Genomic DNA, 24,027 nt, shown 5'->3' with positions numbered 1-24,027 from the left:
GCTAAGGAAGCTGCCACCTACAGTGACACTTGTTACTTGGAATATGCACAGAGCCAATTAATGAGGAGATTAGAGGCAGGGTCTGCAGACTCTGCTGCACCTGCTCCAACTGCAGCCCTGCTCCAATACCCTTCCTGGAAGGAAGCTGCAGGTTGGCTTTCTTTTCTGCAGAACTATTGCTCACAGGGGGCAGAGGGAGGGAGAGGGAAAGACCAATACAGTGAATGTCTGTGTTCTCCCTTTTCCTAAATCCCAAAGTGGAAACATGTCTGGGGAGTTGCACAAGCAGCGGAGGAGGGTGCTTGTGTCTCCTTTTTTTTTTTTTCTTTCCCCTCCTTTTTTTTTTTCAGAGGGATGACAGAAGTGTTTTACTGTGAAGTAGGCAAAACTGTCAGTTCAGGTGGAGGGAGCACAGACTCATTTAGTTCCTTGTCTATAAGATTTTTTTTTGAACAAGCAGCAGCTCACAGCAGAAGGCACCTTCCACAGGGAAGCAGGGACAGGGACACCCCTGAAACCAGTCTGCTTGTTTTCCATTTCTCATGTCCCAGCTGTGCTTGATAAAACTGTACCCTGGCCAGCTGGGGTGCTTGTCCACAGGATACAGGAGTCAGGATTTCTGCTTCACTTCTGTGACTGCTGCACTGCTGCTCTGAGCCCAGGGGAACATAAGCACTGGTTCCAGTGTAGGGTTTGTTTTATAGGATCTCCTTAGACTTTGCTGACATGCAGCTGTAGGATGCCACAGCAGTAAACAGCAAGTTTGGGTAGAAAGCATAAGGAAAATAGAATATCCAAGTGAAATTGTAGTTTGGGTTATGGGCTGGCAAGAATTGCCATGATTCTTGCTGAGTTCAGCCAGGGAACTGTGCTTCATGCTTTAGAATTTGTCCCTTTTTCTAATGTAAAGTATCTCCTGATCTTTCATGGCAGGTGAGCAGAGATCTCAGTTTCATGTGGATGCACTGTCTTCTGAGCTGTGCCTTGCTCAGAACAATTGTGTCATAGTGATCTCAGTTAATGCATACGTGCAAGAAAATGTCTCCTACAACAAATCCTAGGAGATAAAGGTCAAATTAACCACTTGAAGACATTGGCTAATGAACAGTGAAATGACAGTTAAAATCTAAAACATACATAAAAATTTATCCAACACTGGTTGGATAAATTGTTCAGACTGGAAGGGAGTAGAGTGAAAGAAGCTCAGCACTGATTTCTCTCTCTTTTTGTTCTTTAAATGTTGCATGGAGAATGTAGTCCTGTTCTCCTACACGAGTTCATTTGTGGAGTGATTGGAAGCAGGAATAATGAGGGCCATTGGAAGATATTAGATCAAATTTTATGCTCTTCATACACAGAGAAGAGCACGAAATCACTTCCCAAATATTGTTTTTCAGAAGTTCTTTTGGTATTTTTCTTTGTTCTCAGAGATCAATGTCAGTGCCACCTACACCTCTTCACACTGCACGAGTCCTGCAAGAGGATAAAGACCACTGGGATGAAGTTAAAGTGAGTCAATCCAAATTCAGATTTCTTTCAGTCAAGTGTGATAGGAGATGAAATGTGCTGCCTTGGATACTGTGGCTATTTTGAATACAATCATGTCAAACAAGGGTGGCACAAACAGTCTTGGTTAGAACAGTAGTGTATATGAGAACTGTTTAAAAAAAGAAGGAATGCTATTTGAGCTTCATTGGCAGCCTTACAGCTGCACCAGATACCAGCAAAGGTGGTGTTTATGATCAAAGGCATGAATGATGCCCCTGCTGAGGCACTGCATGTACCCAGGGAGGAGAAGGACAGTGCTGGGGCAGTTTGAACTTCATTGCAGTGAAGCATGTGATGAAAATGTAGGGGGACAGGTGGGAGGGCTGAGCTGCATTCTGGTTTTCTGCAGTGCTTTTGAATTGTGGAACAACACTGAATAACCTTAGTCTTGTCTTGTTATGACATTTGGCGGGGGGAAGAGGAGAGAAAAAAGAATTATCTTAATGTAAGCAGGTGCCTCACCTGCTGTGTGTACCAATACTGCTGAATGCTTCCTGCAAAGTGAAGCTGTAGGGCACACTGAAACTCTTAACTCTTTCCTGCTGGCCTTTAACAAGTTGGCATGCTTTTACAATTAATTTTGAATTTTCTGCACTTCAAATTTCTAGAATTTTGATAATTGCAACATTCCTGTAGTGCATTTTATTGATTACTGATTTTATTTAAATCACTGATGTGTAGTCTCAGCTGTTGAGCTGTGTAATGGTAAAACTTTTTAGGACCTAGGCAACATTTTCCTTCTGAATCAGAGATCAAGCAGATATTTTCATTTAGCTGCCTTATTTTCCATATTTCTGAGAATTTCTTATGCTTGTGCTTATGGGTAGGTCCCAGAGGTATTCCCTCAAGCTACCAACATACCCATGATATTGAATTGTTTTTCCTTTCCTGAACCAAATGCTTAGACATTTGTTTACTTAAACAGACTTTTCTTTACAACCTTATTAAAAAGTTTAAAATGTTCCTGTACTTAAGCATTAATTCAAACTGAGGAGGTGTGTGAATTTGAAGCAGAGACTTTTAAAGATCTTTGTGTGGAGGCGCAGAGCCAGCCAGGGAGAAATGCTGGGCACAGGGACACGTGGAATTTAGGGCAGCAGAGCGTGGTCCTGTGTGCTCACTGTGAGATGCTGTGGGAACAGCTCCTGCTGCCTGAGCCCCTGCGGGAAGGAGCCCCCAGTGAAGCGGTTGGCTCCTGGTGCAGTGCACAGAGGGCTCAGCCCTTGCTGGCCGGGGGGTGACAGAGGGCTCCTTGTGTCCCTCCTCTCCAGGCTGTAGGGTGGGGTGGCCGTGGGCTCGCTGCCTCAGGGGCTTCACTACATTGCTTATTTGCTTTCAGGAGGAGATGACCAGTGCTCTGGCTACCATGAGGGTGGACTATGACCAAGTGAAAATCAAAGACTTGAAAACGTCCAACAACCGGCTCCTGAACAAGCGGCGCAAGAAGCAGAAGCAGGCGGGCGCCTCCTCTGCGGCCCCGGGCTGCAACAACCAGTGAGGGCAGAGGCCAAGAGGGACCTGTGGGCGGGGGATAAAAGTTAAACAGAGCAATTTCAAATCATGGGATCGCCTCAGTCCGCACCACAAAGGCAATGAGACTGTCAAGATGCTATCTGCAAAGAGGGAGCAGTGTGATAATGTTTTGATAACTTGAATCACTTTTGAACACTAATGGATCTGACATGATTCTGTTGCATATTGCAAGGGAAGGGACAGTAATGCCAGAAATGTTACAGGTTTTTGGGTTGGCTTTAGCTGTGTAGGACAAGAAGAGAGAACAGGAGGCAGTCTCAGCACATTAATGCACTGAGGCTTTAACAGCCATCTACAAGATTAACTTCTGCTGCTGTTTCAAACTGGGGAATAGGAAAGTGCCAAGTGTTCTGCTAAGAGTGTTTTAGTAGTTTAGTAGAATTGGTAATAGTCTATATTTCCCAACTTACCTCCTATAGTTACAGAATATCACCTAAACTGTAAACAGATATTCTTGTTACAGGAAAAAGCATCCATACATTTCCATTTCCATAAAGTCTTCTGTGTAGCCTCATGTGATAATTTGAGTTTGTCATGGATTCCCATTAGATAACATGTAAATTTTCTGAGCTGTAGCCACTATGTTGTATCTTTGCCACTGTCAGACCCCTCTATTGTAATGTTTTCCATTTAACTGGTACTTTATGTGAAGAGTTTCAGTCGGGATTTAAGTAGTTGAAAGTATTCTGCAGAGAATATTGCTGTTCCCCTTGGATCCACAACCTCCAGGGTGTGCAGCTGGACATGTAAGGGATTGCTTTAGAAGAGAGACTTCTGAAATTCGGGGGAGAAGTGGCTAATGCATGTTCTCTGAATGGACCTTGGAATCTGCCAGCATCCCTTCTGGTAATTATCTCCAGATCCTGTGCTTAAAATGTGCTGATCACAGCAAATTGTGGGGTGCTGGGGTTGGTTTGTTTCCTGGGGTCAGGAGGGGGGAGGATGGTACTTTATTTGTGGTGATTTAGTGGTGTTTCAGGATCCAAAGATTTTCGCTGCTGAAGGAAGATTACTTTTAAGTACATCCACCCATTGTTTTTTTTTCCTATTTTAATTCTTGTCATTTCATGGGAACCTGGCTTTGGTTTGCTGGTATGTTTTATTTTGTGATCAAAATATTTTCTCTCACTGTATTTTGGGGTTTGGCTTTATTTTTAGTTGAGGTGAAGCAAATATTTGTGAAAGAGTTATCAGAGTCTGGGATGAATATGATGTGCTTCCAGTGGTAGCCTTTGAGGTAGGCACACAGTACTGGTGTGTTAATAGGCTTGCAAGAGTGTAAAAAGACAAAAAGGAAAACAGGGCTCCAGAGTGGATCTGGATTGTCAGATCAGAGTGACACACAGCCAAGCTCAGCTCAAGGCTTTGGACCTTGTCTGGGGAGCCCAGTTCCCATCTTCAGAGTGGTGAGTGAGACCTCAATTCTCCTTTGTGAACTGGTCCTAGGGTTTTGTAACATGATTTATTAAAATCAGTTTTTAACATTCCTTCCTTCTGTCATCCCTGTTTTTGTTGAGTTGTTGCAGAGTTTGCATTGCTTTGCAAGACACATTGTGTTGAAGGTCACAGGGAAGGGGAGAAGGAAAATGTTCCGTGATGTCCACATTTAAAGGCTGCCCAACGTTGAACATTTTATAAGATCACAACGTTTTGGTATTAAATATCCATCTCTGTAAAGTTGTGTTTTAAAATGAATTCATATTTCAGGTATCTGTGATTATAGCATGTCCTGTATGTTTTTGTTTGGCCATATTACTCCAATGAATTATGCAAATAATTCACTACCGGCAAATGAAGAGTTGTGATGTGTTCAGGATGCAACAGTTGGAATTAGAGCCAGGTCCAAGTTTCTGTCCCTTTATCTAATTATTTTGAGGGAGGTATGTACATGATTGCTGCCATTCCATCTCTGTGCCCCTTTGGGGTGATGGATGTTCCCAGGGCGATCAGTGTGTCTGTCTGTCTGTCTCAATGGCAGTGCCACTGAAACTGTTGCAAACCAACATTTTTTCCTCTGCCTTGGCCAAGGTTTGAGCAGGAGCTCTCAGTTCCCACCTGGTACCTCCTGGCCTGTCAGTTCAGTCTGGAGCTCAAAGATGTGTCTGTTCCTGGGTGTAAAAAACCTGTAAAGCACACCTGGGCCTGATTCCTTCCTGTGGGGTCCCAGTATTTACTGCAGATCAGAAGCTGGAACTGAGGCACTTGGTACAGCACCTTCAGCTTTCTGTCCCTGTGTAGCAGGACAATCCCATCTCATTAAACTCAGACTAACAGTTCTTGCCTTCTACCCTGCAGCAACAGCACCCAGGAATGCTGTAAAGCCCTGCACAAACCAGAGGAGGGCCTCAAAATGGCAGACATGGAAGTGTATGCAAGTATTGGACAGAAGGGTTTGTGTTTATTGCACAGAGGGAAGGAGGAGACTCCTTGGGAGCTGGGAAGCAGCTGCCCTGCAATGTTTGGAGCTTTGAACTGCTGCCCTGCTCCAGGCACTGCTGCCTTCTGCAGCCCAGTGGAGCAGGACAGCTCGTGTTGTACCTGGCTCTGTGTCACCTGGAGCTGGGGGGGCTGCCAGGGACCAGGTTTGGGTGCAGGCATTTCCCAGCAGGGTCTGTGTGCTCCATGGAGATGTAGGGATGTACAGAGCACCCGATGGACTCTGCTCCGCCCGGCCCCGCTGCACCACCGCTCCCCTGCCCTGCTGGCTCTGAGAGCTCCCCAAACCAGCCTGCCCTCAGCTCCCCCAAACCAGCCTGCCCTCAGCTCCCCAAACCAGCCTGCCCTCAGCTCCCCAAACCAGCCTGCCCTCAGCTCCCCCAAACCAGCCTGCCCTCAGCTCCCCCAAACCAGCCTGCCCTCAGCGTCCCAAAACCAGCCTGCCCTCAGCTTCCCAAATCCAGCCTGCCCTCAGCTCCCCCAAACCAGCCTGCCCTCAGCGCTCCAAAACCAGCCTGCCCTCAGCTCCCCAAATCTGAGCCTGCCCTCAGCTCCCCAAATCTGAGCCTGCCCTCAGCTCCCCAAATCTGAGCCTGCCCTCAGCTCCCCACACCCTGCAGGGTCTCAGCCCTGCTCTGGGTGCATGGCTCTGCAGAAGGTGTTGTCCCTCTGGCTGCCAGCAAGGCTCTGGGGAGAACCCTCCTCCTCCCTGAATTCACACACGTTATAAAGAGCTCTGGTGAGCTCGTGGTGGTGTTTGGCCTCTTCCCTCAGCCATGTCATATAATAGGCTTTTTAGAACCTGCTGCTCAGGATCCAAATTTATAGCCTGTTTTTAGAAAGGATAGGCTATTACAGAACTGATTATGCATTTGCATATTCATCAGCCATATAGAGGAGGTAAAGAGCTGGGAAGGGACAGAAGAAATGAATGGTCAATAGAGAAGGCTTCAAGGAGAACACAGATTAAAAGGTCTATTTATTTTCTACAGCAGAAGCTAAAAAAAGGACTGTGCACAATTCCCCACCCCCATCCCTTTTCACAGTGATTGCTCATGGGCTGCTGCCTCCCCTTGTGTTTCTCTGCACTGTGCTCCTCACACACGTGGTTCATGGGCTCTCACCAGGGCTCTTGCTCTGATCCACACACAAATGTGTACCCAGGCACCCAGGAAATTCCCTCCCTCACTTTCCCAGCTTTTGCACTACACACGTTCTTGCCTCTTTGACCACATGTGGCACATGGTGAACCTGGGTTTGACATGCTACAATTAAAAACTCACATTAATGATAAGCTCTTGGCCTAATTCTGTGGTTTTCTATTTGTCAAAACCCAGCATGCAGTCCTGGGATTGCTTTTCTGTCTTAACACTTCACTGCCTTGAGTCTGGAGGCCCAATTACATAAGTGCTTCTGACTTGTCTGACATGAGGGATAATGAGAATGCTACATACTCAGTTTGATCTAATTTCCCTGTCCTCTTTTCAATTCACACTTTATTTGGCCCATGTTTAGACAGAGGTGCTTTTGAGAAGAGGAAGGTTTAGTGAGGAGGAGAGAGCCAAAGGTTTTAATTACTTGCAGGGAATCATGAGCACTTGTACTGTTTTAGACCTGTGGTCCAGGTGGGGAGGAGGTGTTAATGTGTGCTCAGCTGCTCTGATGTGTTCTCCTGCTTAGCCCAAGGATGGAGCCAGCTCAGCTAACAAACCTCAGGGACAAAGAGAAGGAAGCAAGCAGGGAATGACTTCACATGCAGGAAAACTCATTTTTTCTAAGAATAAATGTTTTGGGGAGTTTTATTGTGGAAATACCAGAATTTTCTTTTTTTTAGGTTCCAATATTTCCCCTCTTCACCCAACTATTCTCGGTAGTGGAGCTGGCAAAGCTGGGAATGGACATGGTTAATTCTCTTTTAGAGAGCCTAAAAAGGATGAAGGCAATGAAGCAAAATTGAAAGGCAGAGAACACATACTCAAAACAAAAAAATCTTGTTAAAAATCCTTGCAAGCTAACAGGCAAGTCCTCATCTCCGTGCTGAAATGCATCTCACCTGTGGAAAATAGAGGTTAGAGCAAATGTCGGTAATAACATTTGCTGAGGAAATGTTTCCCTGAAATCTTTGCACCAGGTAAGAAAATTCTTTTTTGAGAATTAAGTCCAGCTTTAAAATAGGATTATTTATTTCCAGTTTGTGTGGTTAGAGGAATTTAATGGAGCAAAGGGAGCAGAAATGGGGGATGATATGTCATGTTGAAGAATAAGATAAGAAATGTCTGCTGTTGTATTCTACTCCAACTTACTTTTTTTACTGCAAGTGCTACCTCTGTACAGACATAGCAAGATAGATTCAACTCTTTATTAGTCTTTTTTAGCACTGGAGAAGGAGGATGTTGCTGCACTCTAGGGAAATGTGGAAGATAACCCTGTGACTGTAGATGAACATCTATTCTGGTAGATCTGTAAATGATGCCTAGCATTAAATTTATTTTTAAATTTCCTGCCTCATGAATCTGCCAGATGCCAAAGTCTCACAGGTCTGCTCTAACTGCATGAAGGCACAGAGACATCACTGTCAGTGGGTTTCCTCCTGCAATTTGGGACCACAAGAAGAAGCAGTTGCTGAAATGTACTGCAGTGCTTTGAGTTTCCAGGAGCCAAAAGAGGAAAAAGGTGTTTTTCAAATAGCTGGAGATGATGGACAGGGCTAGGCTCTCTTTTATCAGGGGAGGTATTCTAAAGCTGTCTTGGCCTTGAGTTCAGTTCCCAGAGCTGCTGATAACAAACGTGTTGTAGCTGAGAGGGGCTGCAGCCCTGGGGAAGTCTCTGCTGCTTTGGCACCATGCTGGGCCCTTTCCCACTGTGAGCCAGGGAAATGCACTCACTGGGGCCAGGGTTGCAAACCATGGAGAATTCCTGGTCCTGGGGCTACACTGAAGCTGAATAATGCCAAAAAGGGGGAGCTGCATTGTTTGCTTCCATGTCTGGCTTCTGAGTGTGTCTGTTGAATTTCCCTGCCTCCAAGGTCCATCCCAGCAGTGCCAGTGTAGCAGCTGTTTCTTCATTTGTTAACAGGGAGCACAAATGCTTCTTTTGGGGACTGCATTTCTTTCTCTGAATTTCAAAGCTGGAATGAAACTCTTAAACAGCATGGTTATTTTGTCTAATGTGTTCTCCTCAAACTTCCAGGCTAATCCATTTGGGAAACATGGAAGATGTTCCCAAGAGACTTCTTATTGCCTAGCTACTGAAGCACCTGCTAAAACTGAGCTCTTTTAAAAACTGAAAATTATTTAAATGTGAAAAAGAGTGGGTTGATCTGGAAAAAAACCTTATCAAAAGACTAAAATTAGAATGGAATGTGTTAGAAGAGAAATGGGGAAACTGGTGGGGGAGGAGGACTAAGGTTTTTTTAAAAATAAAAATGCTACTGCTTGAGTAATGCTCAAGGAGATTCTGGTTAGGATATTAGCTGCTGCTCCAACCCAGAGCAGTTCCTGGATTCAGAAATAATTATGTTTTCCTAAAGATAGATCTACAGTACAGACTCCAGGGTTTTTTTTCTGAGTTAGTCTAAAGCAAGGATCAGCTTAATGTTTATAAATGAAACTTTTGAGTAAATGCTGGTAGTGAACCAAATAAATAGAGGTTTGGGGTTTTCTAGAGCAACTAATAACTGCATAAATAATCTTTGAAGATTAACTTCTGCTCTCCTAAAGTTGCCTGAGTAAGCTGCTTGAAGAAAACCTTAAAGGTGAAGCTACCTTTCTTTTTTGCTTTTGGAATTTTGCATTTCTATCTGCACTTTACCACTGCACGTTTGATTTTGTCGTGAATAAAATTCTAATTAGTTGTCCCAAGGCTACCATTCCATGATGCAAGGGTTTTTTTCTCTTTTCTTGGCTCAATTGCTGTTGTACCACCACTTTTTTTTTTATTTCTGAACTCTTTGTGGTGTAAAGGACTGGAAGAGTTTCAAGGAATCCCATTACCTGGCAGGAAGCAAAAAACTTCATTGTCTGTAAAATGGTAAGGAGGAAAGTTCTAAGCAATGGCTAATTGCAGGAAAAATCACCCTCTGAGGAAAAGAGAAGGTCTCTACGAAGAAATGCACCCAACTAAAAAGAGTAAAATGAGGTGGTCTGGTTATTGTCCTTTAAAATCCTCTGGTTTTCCTCTGCTCCTTGATTTCAATAGTTTGATGTATTTTACACTGCTTGGAAGTCATGAGTGCTTCCTTTAGAGAGACCTGACTGCAGTAGTTCAGCTTCTTCCCTAAACATAAAAAAAAAAAAAAATCCTACAGAAGTTTTATGCTGTAGGATATTTTAAATCTGAGTAGGAAGGAATTGCATTTCCTGATTTAAAGTGACTCAGCTCGGTCTGCCTCCTTCTTTCATAAGAGATTCTCTGCATCCAGCTCAAACCTTGGCTGGCACTCGGGAGAGCTATCAGATGTTTTCTCCAATGATTTGTCATTCCTGCACAAAGTCAGTTTTTAAGCTGTTCCTTGTGGATCCTGGAGCAGCAGTGATTAGCTCAGAAGGTGAAGCCTGTGTCACAAGGCATGTCCTGCTGTTCCTTGCAGCTTCTGTCCGCTCCTGTTGGACAGGGACGTGCGTGGCCAACAGGAGCCCAGCAGTCATCACTTTATTAATATTTGTTTTATAGTATCTGCAGCCACTCACACACATCAAACCTTATTTCCATAACCACAGTCCCACAAGAAGTGTTATTTTTTTTGTGCAGAACCTTCATGGTGGTCACGTTCTGTACTAATAACTGCATAAATAATCTTTGAAGATTAACTTCTGCTCTCCTAAAGTTGCCTGAGTAAGCTGCTTGCAGAAAGCTTGAAAGGTGAAGCTACCTTTCTTTTTTGCTTTTGGAATTTTGCATTTCTATCTGCACTTTACCACTGCACGTTTGATTTTGTCGTGAATAAAATTCTAATTAGTTGTCCCAAGGCTACCATTCCATGATGCAAGGGTTTTTTTCTCTTTTCTTGGCTCAATTGCTGTTGTACCACCACTTTTTTTTTTATTTCTGAACTCTTTGTGGTGTAAAGGACTGGAAGAGTTTCAAGGAATCCCATTACCTGGCAGGAAGCAAAAAACTTCATTGTCTGTAAAATAGTAAGGAGGAAAGTTCTAAGCAATGGCTAATTGCAGGAAAAATCACCCTCTGAGGAAAAGAGAAGGTCTCTACGAAGAAATGCACCCAACTAAAAAGAGTAAAATGAGGTGGTCTGGTTATTGTCCTTTAAAATCCTCTGGTTTTCCTCTGCTCCTTGATTTCAATAGTTTGATGTATTTTACACTGCTTGGAAGTCATGAGTGCTTCCTTTAGAGAGACCTGACTGCAGTGGTTCGGCTTCTTCTCTAAACATAAAAAAAAAAAAAAAATCCTACAGAAGTTTTATGCTGTAGGATATTTTAAATCTGAGTAGGAAGGAATTGCATTTCCTGATTTAAAGTGACTCAGCTCGGTCTGCCTCCTTCTTTCATAAGAGATTCTCTGCATCCAGCTCAAACCTTGGCTGGCACTCGGGAGAGCTATCAGATGTTTTCTCCAATGATTTGTCATTCCTGCACAAAGTCAGTTTTTAAGCTGTTCCTTGTGGATCCTGGAGCAGCAGTGATTAGCTCAGAAGGTACAGCCTGTGTCACAAGGCATGTGCTGCTCCTGTTCCTTGCAGCTTCTGTCAGCTCCTGTTGGACAGTGACGTGCCTGGCCAACAGGAGCCCAGCAGTCAGTCATCACTTTATTAATATTTGTTTTATAGTATCTGCAGCCACTCACACACATCAAACCTTATTTCCATAACCACAGTCCCACAAGAAGTGTTATTTTTTTGTGCAGAACCTTCATGGTGGTCACGTTCTGTACCAAGTAAATTAATTTCAAAGCACTTTCTTTTAAGCCTGATACTTGTTTTGTAGGATTCCTGACATTTTGTGATTTCCTTTAGAGCAGACATTGTTCCCACCACCAGAAAATTATTTCCAGTGAGGAATTGAAAGGGAAGTTCATATTTGTTGAAAAGAAAGTTGATATTTGTATGCCATGTATGGATGCATATGATGAAGTCATAATGTGGAAGAATCTAATTAGTACTATCCAGGCAACGGAAGACCTTGAGCTTGCTTGATTAGAATTAACTGCTGCATACATGAAAGGAGAAATTTAATTCAAATTTCTATTAATCAGAAATACTATCCTGCCTAAATGATTAAAAAAAAGCTATGTTAATTTTCTGTTTGGATGATGATGATGTCCATGTCAAGAGTGATTTTTGTGTTGCTTTGGTCTTTGAAGTTATATATCCTAATGTACAAACAGAAGTATTTCAAGTTTTGTGACCCGAATGCTTTCAATTCAGAAGCACAAATATATATTTATGTGCATAGAAGTAGGTACTCTGGCACAAAGCCTCCAAAAATGTTGTTGTCAGGTTCTCCTTTGCCCTTTCTCACAGCATCACACAGGTAAGGTTCTCTCTGCCAGTGAATGCTGTGTGGTTCCATTTCTCAGTTTTCTCTTTCCCCTCTGCCCCTGGGCATTGCCTTGTCCAAGGAAGAGGAGCAGAGCAGCAGAGGGAAGAGCCCTGGCAGAAATTGTCTGTGTCGTTCAGCACATGCAGGTGAGGCCTGGCAGGATGGGATGCTGTGGGTCTGTAAATGTTGCTCGGTATCTGCACCTTGGCTCTGCAGGAAACTGCAGGGCTGTGGGAAGCTGCCTGGCAGATCATGAGCACTTCTATGTCATATTTGGGGTTTCTTCTGGCTTTTTTTCTGCAACAATTGGATCATAAGAAAATTCTGTTCTGTTGAAATAGCCTTACATTAGGGAAAGGATGTTTGATGTGCTGAATGCCAGCTTTGTGTTGGTTTGTGTGTCACAAGCCATCAAGGAGTGTGATGAAATAGTGACTTGATCTCAAATGCTGCCAGCCACGAGGATGCCAGCATCCTGTCTCAGATAGGTTTGGAGGCTCTCTGTCCATCCTTGTAAGTCTTGAGAAGTCCAGGTGACACAACTCAGTGTGCTGTGGCAATATCACAGACCAGGGATATGTTTTAGGCAGATTCCTCTGTGTACAATTGGGTCAAAAACCTCTCATGTGACCAATTGTCACAGAAAATGGAAATATACCACTCACATGAGGAGTCATGTAAAGCTGCTGTCCTGATATGCAGTGGGAGCCCGAAAAGAAGTCATCAAATGTTGAATTTCATGTTCTGTTGGACTGTGTGTTTAGCTGAGGGGTTGAACATCACCCTCCTTGATATAAAAATTAATGGATTCTCTTTGAAAATGGATCAGAGCAGGGTATGTTCAACTGTGCATCAAAGTGCAGAAATATAAACGTTAAACTAAATTCCAAAATCTCAAGCACATCTAGCAACAAAGGGAAAAGCATATGTAAAGTGCACAAGCTTAGCTTCATGCCTTATTTTGAAAATAATTAATAATAATCTGCATGTTACTTGGAGTGCCATCTCTGGGCATCAGATATTTATTTTATGAAGGTTACATTCCTATCCTTTAAAGTTGAAAGGGACTTACTAAACACCTTACAGTGTTAGAAATTATGGTCCTGAGGTTTAGCTCTGTCTGTGCTTTTGAGGGAGGCTCATTGATTCTGTGATTCCCAAATGAGCTGGGATGGAGTGTGAGCTGCACTGAGCAGCAGTCCATCTGCACCTGCAGCTGCAGGTCTGCAAGGGACAGGCAAAGCCAGGCTTCCATGATGGCACATAGACCTTGAATTCCTGTAACTGGCAAGGCAAAACTGAGACTACTCTAATTTGTTTCTCATTTAGTCCTTGATCTTCTGTCTTTATTCACGTCACTGGAGATAGGATGGCTCTGACAGCTCTGGAGGGGGAGCAGGACATTTCAGGTGGCTGCCAGCCATATCCATGATAAATGGAGAGCCCTGGCCATGTGCACAGAGCCAAGCCCAGGACTCAGAGCGTGGGCTGAGTTCCAGCCTGCTTCACATGAGATCTGACCTTGTGCTGCTGCAGGCAGGCCCCTGTGTGTGGCATCACAGCTCTTTGTGTTTCTCAAACTATTTTTTAATTTTTATTTTTTTAATGGGAAAGGTAAAAGATTCCTGTGCTCTTCTTTTTGACTTGCAGGTATGTTCCTTTCCACTGTTTCTGGGATTAAGGTTCCTTCCAACCCAGACTGTTGTGTGACTGCTCTATGATTTACAGTCACTGCACTCACTGTGTGAGTTATAAGGAACATGCAGAGATGATCCTGTGATCCTGCAGTGCAGTCACTGGCTGGGCCAGGCACCAGCCATTGACAAAGGGGAGATAATGTCCCTTTGAATGTCCCCAGTTAGGAGGATTCTGGTTTTCAGCTGTTCATTCATTAGCAGAGAAGTAAACAGTGCAGCAGAAGGTTGTGAAGCAGGGTGTTTATTCACTTGTTTTCTGGCCTTCTCTCTGGATTAATGAAATGACTCATGGACAGTAACAACATGCTTGGAGGGGAAAAAAGAAAAAGAGAATAGAAATATCTGGAGGTGGGACGTATAAGGCCAAATCCTTCTGTCAGGACACCCACAACTCACCTTACATATGTGAGCTGATTCTCTTTGTTAAATGTAAAGAATGAATCACAGCCAGAACTTCAGGGCAAAAGAATGAAATGAGCATCTAAAATGTGCAGAGTGGTTTAGATCTGTGTGGAAGAACAGGCTGGTGGAATGTGAAGCTTTGTAAATGTTTCTGTGCAACTTGGCCTTTTCTCACACCCTGTTCCCCTCTGCCCAAGAGCAGGGACAGTGTGTGTGATCTCACACAGGTGAGCAACACAACACAGCACAACTGACCCATGGTGATGCTCAAACCTGTACCAGTCTCACAACATGGAGAAAGGAGAATAGTGAGACTGCTCTGATTTCAGGATACTCAAGAACTCGCTGTCCTTGGAGAATCTTGGAAAGGTTACATGGATTTTGGGCAGAGAAGGAAACCAAACACAGAACCACATATCACAGAGGCACTTGGAACACCCAACTATCTTGGTCCTCTCCACTACACCTTCCCAAGGAACACTCAGACCCATCTTTGTGAAGGTGATAGATCTGCTTCTCAATTATTTACTAATAAAAATCTAAAATTTTCCATATTAAAAGCTGCATGAGTGATGAAGCACAGGTATCTTTTAGTTTAACAGCACAATTTTTATTTTTTTTGCAAGGTTCAACAAACTGAAAGCAGGACAAGAGTGGAATAATAATTGTGGAATCCTGAGAAGAATTAATTTATAGCAGATACTACCAGGCAATTCTGATGTTGGAAAAAATAAACTGAGATGCACCTATGTGATACTTTCAAATACAGAAAATGCTGCTCAGCATTCGTATTAGAATTTATTATCAATTCAGCATCCTTGTCATCTAAGGGAAATGATTTGTGAAATGCTGTCCTAAAGACCTCTTTGGTTCTGGCTTTTTCCTCCATGGGAGTACTGATCACATGGAAACCTAAAACCCTCAGCCAGCTCCTACTCTGAAAAATGCTTAATTAATGAATTCTCAAAAATTGGTTTATAGCCAAGATGTTCTGCTATTTACTATTTATTTCAAACTGTTTGTTGGTAGTTTCTATGTTGTTTTATTTTGAGAGGAGCCAGTATATTTAGGGTGGAGATTTAAGCCACACAAGGTGAAAAACGAGGATGAGGCTGGAGAAGGAAGAGGAACTTGTCAAAGCCTGTAGAGAAGAAGTGAGGATAATTAATCAGACAAATGGAGATAGAGAGCAGGTGTGCAGAGGGAATAGTCTGATGGAACAAAAAATGAATGTCAGAAGAGGTGAGTCTCTATTTTATGCATTATAAGCTATAACAAGAAACGTTTTCCTTAACAGGCTGAATTTTGTTTTAAATAGCCTTACAAACTTTAATCAAAACATGAGCATTTAATTTTTTTTATTGTTAATTGTTTATTTAATATAAATAAATTGATTCAGTGCTGGCCACCTAAACAATGAAGATGGAGTCCCCTCACAAGCCTATGAATTCCAGCAAATTACTAAAATATGTTATGTGAAAAACAAGTTTACATAGTTTGTGTAAGTGAAATATGTTAGAGACACTAAACTGGGAAGAGAAGGGGAAATGTAGGGCAAGGGCAAAACCAATTTTCCCTTGATATGTTTGTAAACCAAACATTTTGCAGTATTTAGGTCAGCACAGGAGGCAGGAGCAGAGTTTATAAACTGCAGAGAGGCAGCAGTTGAGGTTCACTGTGGAGCAGGCAGGGTAAGGTCAGGTCCCCTGTTTCTCTGAGCAACAGGGCAGTGTCACCTCCTTCTCCAGGGAGCAGGATGTGGCTGGCAGCCCAGAGCCCAGCAGCAATGGGAATTCATTCACTGCTTTTGCAAGTGTCACTTCCTGCTTGGAGATGGAGGGGAAACACTCCCTGGCTCCATGTTTTCTTTGCAGTTCCCCCACAGAGCCTGTTGCTGCATTACAGGCTCTTGGGTCCTGCCTGCACTTTTTCTCTTCTCAGGGCAGCACTCAAGTGTTTTGTTGTTCCTAGAGGCCAAAAGGCTGAAAAGGGATGAGCACACCCAGAAGGGTTGGCTTTCCCAGGTGATTGAAAAGGAACATTTCAAGGAGTAACTTAAAATTAATAAGAAGAATTAATAAGTAACTTAAAATTAATAAGAAGAATTAATTTTAATTAAACTTTAAAAGAAGCAGGAAGGAGGGAAACTTGAGGGATCCAGAGACCATGGCCCTACAGATTTGCAGATGGGATCATCTCAGGTGATAACAGACCCGAGCTGCTTATCTGTGGTGCCTGCCCAGAGTGATGCTCTGATTCAGATCATTTCTCCCTTTCATTTGATCCAAGTCTTGCCTTCATCCTAACATTTAAACTGGCACTAAATAACAAAAAAATGTATCTTGAGCCAGGTCAATGTCAATGTCTAATAATTACAATCTAATAGTGTGATTTTCTGTGCTCACAATGATGGCAGAGGGCCAGGGTGGTTTTCTGGGTGTCCCATGGAATGCATAGAATTTTTATTTGTAAAAATACTTGACTTACCAGATATCAGAGTGTTCCAATAATCACAAGCCAGCTTTCTGCATGAGCAATCAAAGGCTGTGTTCTAGATAGGAAGGAAAGTTACAGAAGTTTTCTGGTTTAGCTGGTTTAGCAAAGGAAGCAAACTAACAAAGTTATTGCAACTATCAGCCTTTTATTTTTCTTTCCTTTTTTTTTAAGGAGTATTTTTTCAATTATTATTTTAAATTAGAGGAAATATCAGTAGAGACTAATCTGGACTGAACACTGTCTTCACTGTTCTGTATGCAAGCTTAGCTAGACAGACTGTCTTAATCCTTTCCTCTGTCCCTGTGGATCTGATCAGGATGCAGTGTCCAGTCCTTGTTCAGGAATGACTTCCTTTGCCTGAGGGTCACAGCATCTCAGGAGTTGGTGTCAGGGGGAGCAGGACAGAATTGTCAGACATGGTTTAGTGTGGCCTTGGCAGTGTTAGGTTTACAGTTGGACTTAATTATCTTGAAGGTCTTTTCCAACCTAACGACTCTGATTCTATGTTTAGAACCAGGTTTAAGGGAAAAAAAGAGGGAAGAGACACAGTGGGAACACAACTGTGATATTTGCAGCAGTTTGCCTTCCCTCAGAAGTTCACTGAGAGTTCTGCATGGAGATGACAAAAGGTAAAATCACCATTTCTCAGAGTTAAAATAGACTGGCCAACACAACTTTTCCAAGGTCATCTGTTCTCAGACTCTGTACTGCAGCTTTTCTGCACACAGTTGAAGTTTGTACTCTTCATTAACTGGTAACCATACACAGTGCATTAAACCAAACTACATTCTTCCAGGCTTTTCATTCCTTTCATGGCAGATGCTTTCTTAACCTCTGCCATGTTTAATCATGAACTTAACACTATGTTGATGAACTTTCTGAGATCAGGGAATTTTTTAGAGGTGTTTATTTCTGGAGTTCTTAAAAATAATCAGGCTATGCATGCTGTGCTAACAGATCCAGAGCCTTGAGAAGGGTTTCCTCAGTTCCGTGTAATGCCAAAGTCCAGGAACATTTTTCCTGGATTGAAAATAAATTTTATAAGGAAGTTAAACCATGTGAACTTAGTGCTTGTGCAAGAAGCAGATTCAGCATCATCAGTGAGATGTCCTTTGCCTGGCAATGAGGCAGAGCTGTTGCAAACAGCTTCCTTCAGTCTTCTTCAGCCCTACATGAGACTTTCACAAAACCCTTCAAACTCATTCCTGGTGCAAAATATGTCTGAATTCCACATCCAGCCTTGGCATCTGGAGTTGTGGCATCCATGATCCAGGAGCTTTCTACACTGGCATTTACATCTCCCTTGTGGCAGGGTGACAGCTGTGGTAGGGAATGCAATTCCACTCTGAATATCCTCTCCCCTTATCCATAGACAGACCTATACATGGAGTTTGCAGTCCAGTTGCCATTGAGAAGTAAGTGGTGCTAGTAGCTTGTAGATTAGCACTTTTCTGTTCACTTTATTATCAGTACCTGCATGTTTGGTAAATTATTTAAATGTTTGTCTGGATAATTATTTGTGATTTACACATAGGAGATGTCCCCAAACCAAACCAAAATATAAAACCTGTAAGGCTTCCACATAGATGCTGGTGGATGATGGGGTTTTTTTTCTGATGTCCCCAAAGGAAGCCATAAATCCTTGGTTCTAATCCAGTAAGTTAATACTGCAAATGTTGAAAGCAGTCACGAATCATTAATTTGAGTAACCAGGAACCCACAGAAATATCAGAACAAGTTCATGAGAAAAATTACTCCCATAGAGAAATCTCTTGTCTGTCTCTTTTCATACATGGTCCCTACTCTAATCCAAGGTGAATGTCTTCTAATTCTTTAGAGATTGAAAAACCAAGAGTCATCTTTTATCTGCTTGCTAAAGATAAAGCTGTGCCTAGAATAGTTTAGGGCTGCTGTGTGCCACAGGGTCCCTGTTGTGCTGTCTGTGATGTGCTCATGGCTCACCAGGGCTGTTCTGTAATGGCTTCAGGTTTTTGTGAGGCCACCTTATTTTTAGAATGAGTTTATGCTCTGCTGCAGGGCCCCCAAGTTGCATGGATAAACAGATGGGAGAAAATTGTTACCATAAATCAGTCTTAAAAGAAAGAAATCACAGAAGTAGGACAAGGTACCATCTTCAGATATTAGAAGGAAAGAAAAAAAAAAAGGGGGAGACTTGAATTAGTCCTAAAGTGAGTGTCTAGATGGTTTCTTGGCTAAGTACCACTGTGACTTTAATTCAGCTGTAGGTGATGCATTTCCCTGGTGTGCAGCAAGAACAGTAAAGAAGTTGCTGTTGAGTGATGAACGCTGACCTCGGTAGCACAAAAATCCAGCCAACACTGTAGGGATACCTCTGGAAAGTTGTGCAGAGCAGGTCCTGGCAGGGAGCTCTCACCTGGAACACAGCACATCCTGAGGCCATGGGTGACACATGGAGCAGCAGGCTGGAATTGCCAGTGAGGGAGAGAGACCTGTGTTCCTCAGGTAAGGGATAAGGACATGCTGGAGGAGAGAGAGATCCATGCTCCCCAGGTAATGGAGAGAGATCCACACTCCCCAGGTAATGGATTAGGGACATGCTGGAGATGGAAGGAGATGGGAGGATGATGACACAGCAGTAGAGCTCTGGGGAAGCACCAAGTACATGGCAGTGATGGTGAGAACAATTCCCTGCTACCTTCAAGAAGTTCCTGTCTCTTCTCTTGATTCACACACATGCTTTGGTTAGAGTTGTATTCAAATTCAAAATTAATATTTTTTGAGATTTTATTTATTGTGTTTTTCATTTTGTTTTGGTTTCATTTGATTTGAGGGTAAAATTGCTCATGGAAGTAATATTTTAAAGTTAGTTCTTGTGCCACAGCTTAAAATCCATGAGTCTGTCATGCCTCTGTTGTTTTCTCTGATTAGAATGGCTTTTCTCCCCTGGCTGGCTGCTGGGCTGGAGTTCTGTGTTACAGAACAGGCAGTGTTCAGTGCCCAGATGAGTATAAAACATCCCAGGACAGGCAGTAACAACACACAAATCTTGTAAATAATGTCTCATAAATCTGAGGGAGCAAACAAGGTTTGCTGAGTTTGTCTTGTTGACAGGTGAAGTTGGGAGGCTCCTCTGTGCCTGGTTCACTCTTTCCCTGCTGTGTCAGGGGAAGATTTATCCGTGTGCTCAGGAGCCCTGAGCAGTGATCTTACAGCATCACCTAGGAGCAGGAGGGGCTGCCAATTCCTCTCTCCCCACCTTGCCTAACCAATGAATCAGAGGGACTTGTGCTCCACTCTGGTAGATTGTGTTCCTGCTCACAGGAAGGAAAGCTTGTGCTGATTAATGAGAGTTATGCTGTGAGCAATAGAAAGATAATTCCTCTAAATTCTCTGGAACTTGAACTATTTCTTAAAATCAAGATTTTTTTAAAAAGGCAGGCAGTAATGAGGCACACCTGATGAGATCTGAGCACACATGCTCCTGGTGTTAGACTAAGAGATATGATGCCTGTTGCCAACAGGTGCATTGATTTGGATATTGGCCAGTATATTTTGGTTTTCACACATTTGAGGTGTTTCTTTGCGTAATGTGGGCAATATTGTTCCTCTTAACACCTCTTACTTCTTATCTTGCTCTGATGTAAGGTAAAATTGCCAAGTTTCCCATTCTGTTCTATGGTTTATATTTTAATTCTCTAAGAATTTAGGATTTAGATTGTGTTGTAATTTTCTCAGTTGAATTCAGGAAACTGTGTGTTTGTATGTGTGCACACATATGTACACATAAAAAATTGGAGAGCTGAATTCTTGCTGTAAGTGTATAAGAGCTGGCAGGAACTGAGTTAAGAGCTGTAGGAGCATGTGAGTATCCTGTGTTTGATGTTCAGCAAAGGAAGGTGAAAATTTTGAAAAATAGCCATAAGACACAGCATAGCTGAATTTGGGCACCCTGCTACTGAGAACTCTGCAAGTCTGGTTCTTTTAGCTTAATTCTCTCTAAGTAAATTAAATTCCCCTGAAATAAGTGTGTGTAGGAACAGTTCTGTTTAAAATTCATACAGTATTTTAATCTGATTTAACTTGCTAGATAGACAACCAATAATTTTCCCCTTATCTTGAATAATTCTGTATGTGGGTAACACTGTAGGGTGAAATAAATAAGATTACTTTTTTAATTTGACTGGGTTCATTTTAGGATAAAAAAACCCCAATTGTTATGAAAATACAGCATGCTAGCACCTTTCTGTGTTAGCTTTTTGCACATTCCTCATCCACAGTGTTAAAGGAAATTATTATGGTTCCTTTTCTGCTCCTCTTTCAGTGATTATTTAGAGCTAGGAGATTATTCAGCTTGATAGTGATCCCTTCTTGTTAATCTGCTGTACTTGAAAATGAATTAGGATTAGGAAAATAACCCTTTATCATGAATGACAAAGACTCAAAGGTCAGCAGCAGGTCACCTGCAAACCTCTCTGTGGTCAGTCTTGTAGAGTTTGGGCTGGAAGGATTCTGCTGATACATTTTTCTGACTCCTTTTGATTCAGCTTTTCTCTTATTGCTGCACCATAACTCAAATCATCTGCAAATCCTTCCCATGTTACTCTAATTATTCTTCTCAATTTCTCTTTTCTCTCCTTCAGTGTACCTCAGTCTCATCTTTATTAATAAGCCTCTAGTAGCTTCAGAATGCTTTAAGAACAGTAAGTTGTTTGTAGCGTGCAAATTGTGCACCAATGGGGTAAATGAAATTAGAAGAATTAAGTGATGGGGAAGTTTGGTGAGGAGCCCAGGATTAGAAAACGGCTCCTAACCTTCCATTTTGTGATTCAAGTGTCTCTTTCCTCTTTCTTTGCTGCTTTCTCCTCTTTCTTTCCTGACCTGTGCTCCCGTCCCTCCCAGTCCGCTGTGCCTGCTCGGGGAGGCCGCGCTCGGAGCGGGGCCTGTGCCCGGCGCTGCCGGCTCTGAGGGGACCCGCGGCTTTGTGCAGGGACAGAGCCCGCTGGAAATGCTGGAAATGGCTGGAGCTGCAGCCAGCCGCGGGTCTTTAGCAGCCTGGCCATGAGCCCGGGGCCGTGCCCGCTGCTGCCCGGGCTGGGCTCGGCCCTGTCCCTGTGCCTGGGCTGGAGGCTGACACCCCTGCTAGGCACGGCCTCAGCTCGCCCCTGTCCCACCGATACAGCCCCAGGCCTCTGCCCGCGCTGCTCCACCTGGGGTTTTCACAGTCAGACTCTGGAATTTTTTATTTTTTTCATTTTTACCTCAACAGGTAACATTTTAACTTAAATACTAACAATTCTGTAGCTCCTGAGAGCAGCTGGTTGTGTGTGTTCATCCTTTCCTTCCCCATTAGAAATTGGGGTTATGATTAAAGAGGTCCCTTCCAGTGTAGTTTTCTCATGAAGTCTTAAAAGTGCTTTTGAGTTATGTCAGGGAAATAAGGTTTTGAGGCATTCAGATTTTCCTTTATTCATGTTGGTTGCACTGCAATGTCACAAATTTAAAATAGAGGTTCTGGATGAAACTTAGTTTCTCCAAAATAGTTCCTGGAAAATAGTATAAGCTCTCTTCCAGTTAAGTAGCATAAAAAGAGAAAAGAACTTTGAGTGTGATTGAAATTTATCTGTTTTTTCTTCTACATTTGGGCAGACAGTTCCATTCCTGTAAACTGGGGAGGGAAAACTTTTAAAGACATTTTATGGTTCAAATTCTGTGTTATGAACTGAAGTCCATATGGCAAGAAAAAAATCCCAAGTATTATGTACCATACATTCTATCTGTGCTACTGTAAGGCAAAAAAAGAGGAAAATTGGTGTATGAATGTAGAGCTGACCCTACAGCTTTGCAGCTTGAGCTGATGGGTCTCAACTCAGTCATCCCAGGGAGCACATTGGGATGACTTAAAACAGGAACTGCAATTGAGACAAAAACTGTGGGAATTGGAAGTCCAGGATCCCCTGACTTCAGATGGTGGTAGAACCAAATCCAGCTTTTAAAGTGCAGTGAAAACCACTGGAAGAGCTTCATAAGAACACACATCAGAAAAATGGAACAAGAACCCATCTTGTTTATGTGTATTCTGTTTATACAGAATGTTTTAAGTAAGAAAATCCCTTATTTGTTAGTAAATTTATAGATATTATTTACACTTAACCTTCTGTTCAGAGCACACTAAGAGATGAATATAATGGCCAGTTTAAAAGTTCAGTGCAAGTTAGTCCAGCAACAAAGCAACTATTCACTGTTAAACTCAGTGGGTAAATGGAAGGGCTGTGTGAGGAGGAAGGGAATCATTTGTAATCCAGTTCAGTCCTCAGGTCTCCAGCCTGTGGTTTCTAGAGACAGACATCACTCAGAGCATTACCAGTTTGTGATCTGGGGATTTCCAGGGAGTTTAAGGACTGTTTCTGAGGGCACTGCTAAAAGAACAGTTATAGGCTGCTGTAGATTGAACTTCAGTTATGTGTGCATTGTGAAATATTTCTGTAAGCAGTGTGCAGGAGAGTTGGAGAAGGCATGTGCATGCTCAGGGAGAAACAGGAGCTGCATCAATTAAGGAACTCAGAAGTACTCACAGGGCACCTGGCTCCTGACCACTGGAAACAACAGCTCTTCCCTTTGCCCTGGCTGAGCTCATTTAGCTGGAACCTGGGCCTGGCTGGCTGCTCTAAGGAAAGTGATGTTGCACAAGGGCAGAATTGGCTTCAAGGGCTTCTTAGGAGCAGGGAGAAGGAAAACACCTTTTGTTCCTTCCTCCAGAACTACTGTTTAATTGGTAAGTTGGATTCTTTGGGCACTTCTTGTGGCATAGCTGGATGTGGTTTTGCACTCTGCAACGTGTAAATTTGTACTTGTGTTTCTTTCCTAAAGCACACCTAAATCTCCCAAGAAATCTGCCCAAACTCCACGGATGTTTAAAACATGACATTGTGTATTTGAGCTCTAATGAAAGAACTTTGCATAGTACAGCTTCAGAAAGTTAATATGAACACAAGAGAGTGCTTCCCTTGTAAACTGCTGTTTCCTTTTTGGAAGCTGGGAAAAGCAAACCATATAACTTATTCTGAAATACAGTTTTTACTGATCCCCTGGCTTTCTGCATAGCATGTTCAGAATGCCAATGCATATAAAAACCAGACACTTTCCTACGTTCCTGAGACACCACTGCTTACAAAAGGACAGCAGTAGGGCAAGGGGATTGTAATTATGTGTTGACCTCTCACTTCCTGAGAGAACTCCATGAAATTCAAAATAATTGCCCAGTGCCCTGGTACATATTGGTCTCTCCCTTTGGGATTAATAAACTCAGGGATCTTTTGCCTCTGAGGTGCCTGACCTTGGTGGGACACACACAGAGGCACCATTTGGAGGAGCATGAAGAAGGATCAAAGCTGAGAGGGGGAGCAGTGGTGGTCAGTGCCCCATAATGGCATGGAGAG

General features: G+C 42.8%; 1 protein-coding gene across 4 annotated transcripts in view; it reads left to right on the top strand.

Annotated features, from left to right (window-relative positions):
• Positions 1-4,568, top strand: part of MAPKAPK3 (MAPK activated protein kinase 3) — a 53,825-nt gene extending 49,257 nt beyond the window's left edge. For all 4 annotated transcript variants that reach the window (XM_039695449.1, XM_039695447.1, XM_039695450.1 and 1 more), the window contains exons 10-11: positions 1,429-1,509; positions 2,888-4,568. In XM_039695449.1, coding sequence (XP_039551383.1) covers positions 1,429-1,509; positions 2,888-3,046 — 240 coding nt within the window. In that variant the 3' untranslated portion in view covers positions 3,047-4,568. The remainder of the gene's footprint in view (positions 1-1,428; positions 1,510-2,887) is intronic.
• Positions 4,569-24,027: the final 19,459 nt, after the last annotated feature.

This window comes from Passer montanus, unplaced genomic scaffold (assembly GCF_014805655.1).
Source record: "Passer montanus isolate IOZ18808 unplaced genomic scaffold, ASM1480565v1 scaffold9, whole genome shotgun sequence".
Taxonomy (NCBI): domain Eukaryota; kingdom Metazoa; phylum Chordata; class Aves; order Passeriformes; family Passeridae; genus Passer; species Passer montanus.
The sequence above is the reverse complement of the archived record's forward strand: the minus strand, read 5'-3'. Positions and strand labels throughout refer to the sequence as shown.